The 13,239-nt window shown below is 34.8% G+C and overlaps 1 protein-coding gene across 1 annotated transcript in view; it reads right to left on the minus strand.

Moving 5' to 3' along the window:
- Positions 1-4,107: 4,107 nt before the first annotated feature.
- The window catches only part of LOC145324693 (uncharacterized), a 48,605-nt gene continuing 39,473 nt past the window's right edge, over positions 4,108-13,239 (minus strand). The window contains exons 12-13 of the mRNA XM_080167286.1: positions 8,257-8,308; positions 4,108-5,200 (exon numbers count right to left, since the gene is read on the minus strand). Of these exons, the coding sequence (XP_080023412.1) occupies positions 5,111-5,200; positions 8,257-8,308 (142 nt within the window). The 3' untranslated portion in view covers positions 4,108-5,110. The remainder of the gene's footprint in view (positions 5,201-8,256; positions 8,309-13,239) is intronic.

Here is a 13,239-nt window from a genome sequence, read left to right on the forward strand (position 1 = left end):
CCACACAGATAATCTCGCGCGCACAGACAAACACCCATATAACATATTTACACCCTTACACAAACAAATAATAAGGTTGATAGAATTTTCATTCAATCAAATATTTTAAATATTTAGAATTTTATCAGTGAAAATATTATCTTTAAAAAAACATTCAAACATTCCACTTGGGGTTTAAAAGAAGTAAAAATTTGGGTAGGGGGTTTGATTTCCAGGGGCGATTTCTTTCAGGGGGGTGGAGGTACCTTTCCCCAAAAAAGATAAAAAGAATTTCCTGGACCTAAAGGAGAACCATATAAGATCAACTGTGAGTAAGCTACAGAACCATACTTCCACTTTTATATAAGGATAAACACTAACAAATAGCAATTATTTTTCTATAAAAATTTATTGCAAAAGTATAAATTTTATGCTTACAAAATCATTTATAAACATTTATTTACATTATTATTTCATTATTGTTTAAAACAAAATTATATTTTTTTAGTAGCACAGCTACTCTCTAGTTACAGTATGTCCTTAGGTCTGTCGCTAAAAATAAAACTTTTCCAGTGTGGCTTTGAAACCGATTAATATCCGCTGGATATAAAACGGTTCTAAGCAAAACTGTTGCCAGTTTTCTATGAACATTAAAGTACAAACCAAAATATTAATACCAGTTTTAGTAGTTCAAGCCAAAGGCCCCCCGGGGCTAACAAAATTGGTTTTAATATTAAAATTTTTCATTTATTGTCTGCGGAAAGCTGTCTATAACATCTAAAAACGTCTATAATTAATATCAACTAAAATCTAAAATAACAGAGGTGGATTCTTAAAAAAAATTGTCCTACTAATAAAGGTACTAAGAAAGAGAGGTAATGTCTGATTGAGCCAATAAATGAATCGCATAGGAGAATACATGAAATCTCATTGGTTGAATTAAACTGAAGTTTTCTAGTTTTTTCATTAGAGTTAATTAGAGCTGTTCTTTCAACTTTTACTCGAATCAAGTCCATCACATGAAGCACTGCCTTCATATTGTTGTTTCACATCTATGTTTTATCTGTGCATTAATAATAAATATGCTTCATCTATTGCAATCGTTGTAAAATAATAAAAATCCCTCTATGAATTTAAGTTAATAAAATCATATTTTTTTCTTGAGTTTCTATTCAAACAAAAAAATAATATCTCGGACTTCAAATGTACATGATTTATAATCTTTAATTCGTAATTCGTATCTATTATAAACATTTAAAATACATAAATTCATAGTTTGTTTCATGTTTACCTCGAAATAAATTATATAAAAATAAAATAACAACAAATAGCAATACAACAGTACGTTCGTTACGTTTTCAACAGGACCTAGCGTAGTACTGTGTATACACTGTACACATATGGGTAAAAGGAAAGGGCATATTTTTTTTCATTTTGTTCATATAAAGAGTCAGCTGTAAATAGTCGAATTTCTTAAGATAAAGCTTTTCTCACAAAAATTATATCGTGTTAAAATTTATTTTCTAGTATAGTGTAAAGCATATTACAAATCCTTTAATAAGTTAGCTATGAATTGTTGAATTCCTTAATATAAAGTTAGCTTTCTAGAAATTATATACTCAAAAAATTTTAAAGTTTTTTGTCAGCTGGAAAAGTTCCTTCGTCAGATTTACGAAAAAGGGGTTCACACTATAGTTCTTCTCTCCTATTTCTATTGTCCTACTAATCGCTTAGTGGGGCAAATTGTTTTCGTGAAAAATCCTCCAATATCACATAAAAAATAAACAAAAATTAAATAAAATCTTATGTTCATATCCCTTCTAAAATTTTGTTTATTTTTTTGTAGATTTTGGTGGATTTATCACGAAAACATTTGCCCCATTAAACGATTAGTGGGGCAAACTTTTTTTTAAGAATCCACCTCAGGATGATTTATTTAAAACAGGGATCGGAAGCCTCACGTAAGCCGCGCATAAGCCTCAGTTTTAAACCTGCTTGTGAGCAGAAAAAAAAATTTAAGAAAGAAGGATTGTCTGCTAAAGAGCCGTTTTATACATCCAGCTGAATTTTATAGTGATAAAATCACGATTTCACTGAGGCTTACACGCGGCTTACGTGAGGCTTCCGATCCCTGATTTAAAACAAACTTAAATCAAATTGTTAGCGATTTAGATACTTTGCAAAAAATATTTTTTCTTTAAAATACTTTCATATTATTATTTTATCAAAATATTTTTTGCTGCACCAGTCATGGACATAAATATACTTGTTTCACTTTATCAGAGTTCACTAGTTAAAAATATTAAGATTTCACATGCTATTTTTTCATATTGATTTGACTTCATACAGGCCAATTCAAAATTAGGACAAACCCCAAACTGTCCCAGTTTTGAGCAAGACGATTCCTGTGACGTTATATAAAAAGGGAAGGGGGGAAGAAAATCTCTTCCCTTTTCTCCCATCTCTTTTGAAGATATTTTCTTCCCCCCTTCCCTTTTTCTTTCCCGAAACGTATATGACGTAACTGGAATCGTCTTGCTCAAAACTGGGACAGTTTGGGGTTTGTCAAAATTAGTTTTTGCTGATTTTTATTTTGCAAACAAAACCACAACCAAGCTCCTTAACAATTTTCTAGCAAAACCCAGTGCACGCCATAGACGACCAAGGGGGGGGGGGGGTAAAGGAGTGATTACCCCCCCCCCCCTCCCAAATAAAAAAGCTTGGACGCCCCTGGTGCACGCCACTGAATGAAGCAACAGATTTTGATAACTTGTATGCAGTCAAACCACTATAAAATAATGAATAGCAGATTTTTTTCATAAGGCCGATTTTTGGCCGTATACAAAAGATTTAGGGTTGGGCCGGATATCCGGTTTGTCCGGTTATCCGGCCGGATATCTGGCCATTTTCAATATCCGGCCGGATACTGGATATTAAAACTATCCGGTTACAGGATATCCGGCTGATTTATGACGCCGGATATCCGGTTATTCGGCCGGATATACGGTAATTTGCCAGATATCGAACGTTGGCCAGATATCCGGCCCAACCCTAAAAAGATTATTACAATACTAGGCAGTGTTACTAAATTAAGGTTTTAATTGCACAGAATATGAGGTTAAGCGATGCTGTAAGTATTGGTGCAAAAAATTGGGACGAATTTCAAATTGATTTGACGTGGCTGATTTTTTTACGTCACAAGTGAAGGGAAAACCCCATCTCTTTTCTAGGAGGTTTCTTTCCCCCTTCCCTTTTCTTTTCCTTCACTTGTGACGTAAAAAAATCAGCCCCGTCAAATCAATTTGAAATTCGTCCCCGTTTTTTGCACCAATACTTACAGCATCAGGTTAAGCATTTTATTATAAACTATTACAACATGTTAAAGTTTACATCTACATTAAAAATTCAAATTATATATTAATAATTTTTCTCGTATTCATTCGAAACCGATTAATATCCTGTGGATTAGAACTGGTTCTAATCCATACTAAAAAATTATGTCTAGTATCGTATTTTATCCAGTTTTTTCGCTAATATAAAAATGTACAATCATAAGATTAAAACCAGATTTTTAGCCCGTGCCTTCGGCAAATCTGGGCTACAAAAGCTGGTTTTAATCCTATAATTGTACATTTTATATCCGCAGAAAGCTGTTTCAATACGATGCGAGAAATAACTATTTAGTACCCTATATAATTGTAATATCCTAACCACACCTAATGACGTTTTTTTTGAAATATACATAGAAATTTTTCTAATTACATTGTATAGTAATATACTGTATTATCCTATTATATAATGTGTTAAGCTTTTTTGTCTGCAGGGAAGGATCTCGCTAACCCAGAAGATAATCCTTTGCAGTGAAGATTCTTATAGGTCCAGGGAAGGTTTTTAACTATTTTGGAGAAGGATATCTCCAAACTCTCAATAAAAATGCCACCCCCCAAAAAAAATTACTTTTTCTTTTCAAAACTCAAATTAAAAAGGACTTTTATCCTTTTCCACTTTATTTGCCCCTAGAAGATTCTAGGGCTGTAGCCGTTAGTTTGATATAAAATGTTAATATCTAATGATAGCTGCTGCTCTTCTTATGGATAAAAATGTTCTGTTTGGGTTTTAAAATGATCATTTTAGTTAGTTACACGGGTTTCAATTTATGTTTAAAAAGCACAAACAATTTTTGGCAATTACCTTACAAAAAAAGATATATTTTATTTCATTTTATAAAATAAAAACTTTAAACTCTGAAAATAATATTACATGATCATTAGATATTGGATATACTTGAATTAAACATCAGTATTAAAAGTAAATATAAGATTTCTTAAAGCTTTAAATTAACTATTCGAATTAAAACATAAATGTTTTAATAAATTTTACCTAAAACTTACAATTCTTAATGTTTGTTAAATTCATATGAATATAACATACTGGAAAAACATGTATAGTACGAAGTAACGTTAATTTTATTGTCTACAAGAAAATTGTAATTCTGACTCGTGTGTTATTAGAATTAAAACTTTTAAAAGAAAGTTTGAATACGAAGAAAGTCGCTCAAAAAAAATTCTGACGTCATAAAAAAGTGGGATCAAGATAGGAGGAGTGTGAAAGAAAACCCCTAAATAGAGATTAATAATCCCTCATTTTTGTGACGTGACATTGATCGACTATCAGCGTCTTCAAAAAAATTTCCAAACTATGTATAAAATACTTGTAAAAACTTTCACATACAAGATCTTATTTCCATAACTTAGGCAACTAGTGCACAGGACGCGCGTGGATAGGATAAATGCGCATAAAACTATTTGATTTGGAGAGTTGCATTATTGGTTCTTGCCGCTAGCAGCCTTTAAAAAAGACCTTTATACGTATCCCTTAATCAAATATAGGACTATTTAAAATTGAAGGCCCTTAGATTTGAAGGTGTGCATTTAATTCCGCATGTTATCATATTTTCATAGTGTTTAATATTCGCAAAAAAATTGCAAAATTGCAGATTATTTAGAGGGGTTAAAATGAAGAAAATATAAGGGTAAGTTTATGCTATTATAAAATGTGCGATTTTTGCGATTTTTTAATGTGATTTATATGCGGAATTGAATGAACACCTGGCGTATGGATTGCAATGATGTTAATTATGATAAAATTCAACATATAGGAAGATGAGGGGATGGATAAACTGCTTCATATAGGTTGCCAGATACAGCACACTTGTTAGATACTGAAATAAAAAAAGCTGATTCTAATGCCTGTAAAAAAATTACCAATGATAGGCCAATACACAGACTAAACAGCTAATTGCAGGCCAGTAAACATTATAATTGGCTTTGGATTGAATGCCGATAAAAAATTGCCGTCATATAATACAAAGAATAGGCCAATACACAGACTAAATTACCAATTAAAGGCCAGTATTTTATTTGTCAAATGGTAGGCCAGTATAGCGTCATTTTTTTATAGGCCCTGTAAAAAGCTTCAAATAAAAATTTATATTAGCAAAGTTAATTTATTTATGTATGTTAGTTTGTCTGTCTGTCATTAAAAGTTTTATAATATAGGTTGACAGATACAGAATATTTAGTTAGATATTGAAATATGAATATTTATATTAGCAAAGTTAATCTATATATGTATGTTAGTTTGTCTGTCTGTCTGTAACTAATAGCATTATAGTATCAATCTCCCCTCCCCCCCCCCCCCCATTGAGAAGAAACAGAAATCTCCCATTAATTTTCTTTGCGTTCATTACTCATTTTTATCTTAGATTTTACAATCCTGATTACACGGATTTTCCAAGATAAAATCCGGCACCCGCATTTATAATAATTAGAGTTATTAGTTGTTTGATGTTTATCAATAATTGACTTTAGAAAATATAATTATGCTCCAATCTTATGGTCCAAGGATTATTTGGTATTATATTACATTTCTAGCGGCTTCGCCCCTAGCCTCTAGGGGCTTTGCCCCAAAAGTTTATAAAAAAGGACCAAAGAAATTTTCTACAAAAAAAAGAACCAAGAAAATCTTCTAAAAAAATGGGGGGGGGGATTTTTGGTTTTTGGGGTTGGGGGTGTCCCACCCCCCAAGAAAATAGCCTAAAACCACCACAGGAAAAGTAGGTATATTCCTTGAAGAGTAGAATCCGATCAGTTCAGTGGTTACCGAAATCTTAAGCTTCAGACGGACGGACGGACAGACATCAAGCCACTTTGATATACATAGATATATTTTTTTATATTTGTTCTTGAAATTTGTTCTTGAAATTTAAATTCTATCAATATCGCTCAAATCAAAATAAACTTTCCCCTACCCTCCCCCCCCCCCCATATTTCTGTAAAAACCTGTGTACACTCTCGTTTATAATATATATATTTGTTCTTGAAAACTAGATAATCAAGCACAAACTATATGAATTGGTTTATCATGATTAATAGTGAAATTAATCAATATCCCTCAAATCATAATAAACCCCTCATTTTCCCCCAATCCCCTCCCTAGCTCACCGAATTAATGTTAAGGTTAAAATAGTGGTCATTTCATTTGTAATATTACTAGCGGTTACGCCCCTATAGGCCTCTAGTAGCACTTTAAATGTTTTTTTTTCAAACATATAACTTAAGAAATAATTTCTATGTTGCGTTCAAGTCTATAGGCGAATTTTTTTTTCTCTCGAATTTTGGGGATTTTTCTTGGGAGAATGGTGGTACCCTCCCCTAAAATAGTTATAAACCTTCCCAGGAGCTATGAGAACCTACCCTGTTAAGTTCAGCGGTTAGCGAGATCCTTCGGTACAAACACACAGACAAACAGACATCCTGTTACTTTATCATTAGGATTAATATGCCATTGATCCAATATCGACTGTCTTTTGAAGCATTAACAGCAGGCAGACGGACAAAACAATGTCAAAGAAATATATTTCAGCTATTTATCTTCCACGTCAACCGAGAAAATCACATTTCCCCAATAGCGTTACGGTATAACTGATTGTCGGACAGACAAAATGAATTATAGAGTAGCTTCGGCACTAAAAATAAATGGGGGGAGGGGTATATGGGGTCAAACAGTAAATTATGAGGAATCAACCAATAAGATATCCTTATATTAAAGTAACAGGATGTTTGTCTGTTTGTTTGTCTGTGTGTTTGTACCGAAGGATCTCGCTAACCGCTGAACTGATCGGGTTCTCCTTAACAGGGTAGTTTCTCATAGGTCCCGAGAAGGTTTATAACTATTTTTGGGGAGGGTACAACCACCCTCCCAAGAGAAATCGCCCCTAGAAATAAAATTACCCTTTCCAAAAAAGAGACTTCAACGAAACATAAACCAATTATTTCTCTAATTAGATATTTGAAATAAAAAAAAAGCATTCAATTTGCCACTAGAGGCCTCTAGAGGTGTAGTCGCTAGTGATTAATAATGAAATAGCTACTCCTCTCATATTAAGATTATTAAGATAAACATTGATGGGTAATTAGATAATACGGACTTCAACGTTTGTGGTGGCCTATAATCGATGTATTATTACTTGGAAGTTGCATCAGATTTTCATATACTCTGATAAAGTGATGTCTCTCTCTCTCTCTCTCTCTTTCTCTCTTTCTCTCTCTCTCTCTCTCTCTCTCTCTCTCTCTCTCTCTCTCTCTCTCTCTCTCTCTCTCTCTCTCTCTCTCTCTCTCTCTCTCTCTCTCTCTCTCTCTCTCACTCTCTCTCAAATTCAGTTCAAAATTAGGCTTTAACTATTTCCCAAAAGTTAATTAAGTGGAAACTAATGTTTATGGACCAGAGCATTTCCCCTACTAATACTATTTATGCCACTCACCATAGCACATATTTAGTACTTTTTTTAACGTCTCTAGCATGCCTCGTTGTAGCTCGGACTTGAATTAGACACCTCCCTGACAAGTCAGCAAGCCGACACGCTAATGCTTGCAGTGTAGCATCTCTTTCTTTATACTAAAGTAACAGGATGTCTGTCTGTTTGTGTGTTTGTGTGTCTGTGTGTTTGTACCAAAGGATCTTTTTTATAGTTCCCGGAAGGTTTATAACTATTTTGGGGGAGGAAACCACCACACTCCCAAGAGAAATCACAATAAATCGAAATTTTTTTCTCTCGAATAGAGATTCATACGTAACATTGCAAAGTATCGTAGAATATTGAAAGAGACTCCTTCGAAACATTGCAAGGTATCGTATTATTTTTTTTTAACCAAACATTTAAAGTGCCACTAGAGGCCTCTAGGGGCGTAGCCGCTAGTACAAATAAAAAGTTGTTACCTTTGTGGCTTGTAAAGAATCTGAGGTATCCAAACCAGACAAAACTTGATGGCTGAAAAAAAAAGAATATTTGGTGAGATATTCTTTTGATAAATTAAATTTAAAACTAGACCAAAACTTAACTCTATTTTTAGTAGGAATTGTCCCTATCAAGAACCTCAAAGGGTTAAAGGGGTGTCGATTCCCCCATCCCCTTATAAAAAAATTGAGGTGCAGTAGGCAAAATACAGGAGATACATTAAATAAATACCCCTCCACCCTCCAAACCTTATAATACCATTATTTTACCCCCTCAAAATAAAAAGCTTGAGCATCTATGGAAAGCATAACAAAATCGTTCTAGTTGTTTGCATAATGAACTCTTCTGCTTAATTAAGACATACACGAACATAAATGTATTTTTCATTATAGAAAAGCTTTGCTATAAGAATTACTAGCGGCTTCGGCCCTAGCCTCTAGGGGCTTTTCCCCAAGAGGTTTGATCAAACCAATTTTTCGTAATTTAGATTTTTAAAAATAAATCTAAAAAAAAGTTGGGTTGGGGGTTGGGGGTGTCCCACCCCCCAAGAAAATAGTTATAAACCTTACCGAGACCTATGAAAAGCCACCCTGTAAAGGAGAACCAAATCGGTTCAGCGGTAGGTGAGATCCTTCGCTACAAACAAACAAACAGACAGACATCGTTCTACTTTGTATTATATATATGAGTGATAAGTATTTTTAGTTCTAATCCTTATTTCATTAGATATGGCATACTCTAAAAATATGAAAGTGACTTTTTTTATGTAGGTCAAATATTTACCAGTTTTTTGACACCAACTGAACTACTAAAGTTTAGTATTTGTAAGGTAAGGAAAATTTTTCACCTTCCAAGTTCCTAGAGTTCTCTAGGGGCAATTTGGGTGGTGGGAGGGAAAGGGGGTTAAATTGACCCCCATGTTTAATTTTAGGTTTACAAAAAAAATGGTGGGGGTGGGGCAATTTTTGAACGGGTGATTTCAAAAGAGTTAAAATCTTTTTTTTTTGAATATATGAGAGCTACATTGTAAAGGAGAACCATATTGGTTCAGTGGTTAGCGTGATCCTTCGGTACAAACAGACAGATAGACTCTTAAGCATCATGTTACTTTTATATATGACGTAATCATTATTTTTTAGCAAGCAATCAAAATGATTGACTTTTTAATAAAGGAAAAACAAAAATCATCAAAAATGATTAAAATTCCGAAAAACAGGATTCAGCCAATATTATCAAAAAATAAATTTTCAATTTTTTAAAATTTTTATTCTTTTGAATTTTATTTGGAAACAAACATAATTTTGTTTCGTTGCTACTCTACATTTAGTTTGGATTGTCAGTCTCACTTTTAATCTCCAATACGTCATAACAGATTTATATCATCACTTAGCCCTAATCGGGTCAGGAGGAGTAAAACACCCCTCCATCCCCTTAACATTTTTATGAATAGTTATTTTTCTCATCGTATTAAAGATTAACAACGAACCTAACTGGTATTAATCTTATGATTTTTATTTTGATATTCGTGGAAAATTGTAATGCGATGCTATACATGATTTTTCAGTATGGCGCAGAACCTATTCTATATTTTCGGCCCCCCCCCCCACTCTCCCCTCCCAGAATAAGTTTAAACGAAAGGCAAAGAATAGCTCAAATGTCCTTTCAATTTTTAAAAAACCGAAGCAACTCTACAATCATTACCAGAATGTCAATACGCCCATTTTAAACACTTATTTTTTTTTATTTCTGATAACCATTTTATGTATGATCTAAATGATCAAGTCCTAAGATTGTAGGTATGTCCATAAAAAGTATCCTGTATTTACGCAATTTCGCAAGCAATTTATATAAAATTTTGGTCAGAGTTAAAAATATATATTCTGCATATTAAGTTCGGACACTCTGCGCAAATGTTTTTGTTCATTTTTCCCACGTTTGCATTGCTTGGCTTTTATGGATGTTGTCATGTTTGTTTTTCTTTTATAGCAGCTCTATATGTTCGGAGGAAAGTTCAAGTTTCTTTTAAATCTAATTATATTTTAAGTTTGAAATGATTATTTAGATTCTAGGTTTTTTTTTCTAATTTAACTCTATGATTTTAAAAATTTAAATTAATCATAACTCAAAATTTCCATAGCGGTGTCGTTTTTAAAAGCGAAGCTTTTCTATAGTTAGAGTCGGTCCGTCCGTACGTACGTCTGTAACGGATAGCTTTTTTCGTTAATTTAGGCATGTTAGAATTGTCCTATCGATTTCAAACCTTGCATGGTGATTCCTGTAGTAGTTAGGTACGATTTAGAAAGCGTAGCAACTCTATAATCGTTACCAGAATGTCCGTACATCCATTTTAAACATGTTGATTTTTTACTTTTTTAACAACAAATTTGTATGTGATAAAATCATTTGATTTTTGGAATACTGATTCCTAGGACAACATAGTACAATGTTATAAGCGAAGCATCTCTATAATCAAGTCCCAAAAACATAAGTATGTCCTTAAACATTATCCTGTATTTAAGCAGTTTTTCAACAAATTTAATTAAAAGTTTGATTCGTCATTTATAATTTGTGCTCTAAATTTTTCAGTTCTGACACTTTACAAGTATAAACGTTCCCAAGTCCTAACATTTCAGAGCTTCGCTTTTATGACACAACCCAATCTGTCCCGATTTTGTATCACTTTTGAAAAGTGCGAATCCTGTGACGTCATATAAAAAGGGAAGGGGGGAAGAAAATCTCTTCCCTTTTCTCCCATCTCTTTTGAAGAGATTTTCCTCCCCCCCCCCTCCCCTTTTCTTTCCCGAAACGTATATGACGTAACTGGAATCGTACTTTTCAAAGTGATACAAAATCGGGACAGATTGGGTTGTGTCCGCTTTTATGGATGTTGTCATCCTTATTGTTTCATAACTTCAGGCTTTAACTTTGTTGGATCGGGAACGGGATGGCGATATTTCTTGGGGGGGGGGGGGGGGGTGAGGGGGTTGAGGGCGGGGGTGAAAAAAAACCCTGAAAACAAAATATGAAACCTGCTCTAATTATATTTCTCGTATTCTTTCGAATCCGGTGGATAGGAACCGGTTCTCATCAGGGAGTAAGGGAGGGGACAATGGATCGAATATTCAATTTTTAGGAGTCTCAGACTTTGGGGACTGGCTTAAAGGGAATGTGCAAGAATTTAGCAGTTTCTGACTGAGTTTGGGGACTTGCGCATAGAATGCTGCTACTCGTTATGTATGTTTTGAATACTGCAGACGGGGAGAAGGGATAAGGGAAGTGGGGGGAAGGGAAATAAACACTCGTTGTGTTAGTTTGGAATGTAGCAGACGGGGAGAAAGGAGAAGGGAGGTGGGGGCAAGGGAAATAAACAGAATAAAAAGGGGCAGTCATATTCTGGCTAGCAGCTGGCCGGGTCCAATAATCTTTTAATATAAAAATCACACCAAAAAACCTCAATATATTTCATCAAAAACAAGTTGTGATTTCACTTTACATGAGGCTATGGAAATCTATTATTCAATTAACAATCCCTTTATAATTTCCAACAAATATATTGCATTAAACTGGATTTCATGCCCTTTCTTTGATAACTCTTATATTTAATTAATTGCCCATTGTCCCCTCCCTTACTCCCTGGGTTCTCATCCATACGAAAAAACTATGTCTAGCATCGTATTATATACAGCTTTCTACGAATATAGAAATGTGTGGTATTCGGCAACCGTGAGCCATGTCTATGGCACCCCTGATCTGGGGTTCGGTGGAGGGTCAATGGCCCTCCCCCGAGTCCTGGGGAAGGGGTCTAGTGACCCCCTCCCTACGCTTAGAATTAATGATTGAATCTGTCATGTTTATTATGGTTAACTGTATTCTTAATTCTCCCCCACCCTTTCCAGGGATGGGGGAATCATTATTGCCCAAACTGACCATTGTATATGTATTATTTATGCTTTTATGTTATGATTATTTATTCCTATCCATGTAATTATTGTTTGTTGTATATAGCTTCAGTATCTCTTAACCCTTCAATAAAGTGACAACTGAAAATAGATGTTGATCATTATCTAGTGAAAGCTAGAGAAGCGTAGCTTCTCTATAGTAAGGTGTCCACGTCTGTCACACTGCCGTAATCTAATTGAACTCCGGTGTCTGCCATTTATCCTCGGCGGATACCACAACTTTGGTGACAGCTGTGTGAGATTACGGCGAACCACAAGTGTAGAGCAGACGCGCATCTGAGGCTAAGGTACTCCCAGCAGTGAATCTGGCAAAACTGACGCAAGCAACCTGAATTACCCACCCTGGACAGTAAAGTTTAACTCTGCATCCGGCAGTTGTGGAAGCGAGACAGCGAAATCTGACGAATAACCGCGAGCAGCGCTGATATCTAACGGAGAATTGAGCGCCAAAAGGGCTGAAACAGGCCTGCGGACCGGCTGAAACAAGCCAAATAAGCGTAAACGGCTGGAAATAGGCCAACTTTACTGCAAGAAATAGCAGGATCCGAACCAGTGGCGCTAGCAGGACGGGACATTCCCTGCCGCCATCAGCCGGATTTGGATCAGCGGCGCTAGCAGGACGGGACATTCCCTGCCGCCGATAGGCTGAAACATGCCACATAGCTGCAAGCTGCGAGCTAACATACGAGCGTAGTGCACCAGAACAGAGAAAAACTACGTCAACCCTGAGTATCCTGAGAAGCTACAACGCAGCCACCCATCTAGAAAACAGATATTATATCACATTTGCAGGGATTACCACCCTAGTGTGATGGCCAAACAATAGATTTATGAGCAAAGCTTGGCAAACAAATTGTTGTGTTGTGATAAATCTAAGAATAGAACAGGCTTGGATTACTGTGTATTGTGATAACAGCTAAAAATAGAACAGAGTTGGTAAACAAATCTGTTATGCAATTGTGATAAGGACAAAAATAGAAGCTAGATGTAATATAATCAAAACAA

This window comes from Acartia tonsa, chromosome 7 (assembly GCF_053477335.1).
Source record: "Acartia tonsa isolate MP-2025a chromosome 7, ASM5347733v1, whole genome shotgun sequence".
NCBI lineage: Eukaryota > Metazoa > Arthropoda > Copepoda > Calanoida > Acartiidae > Acartia > Acartia tonsa.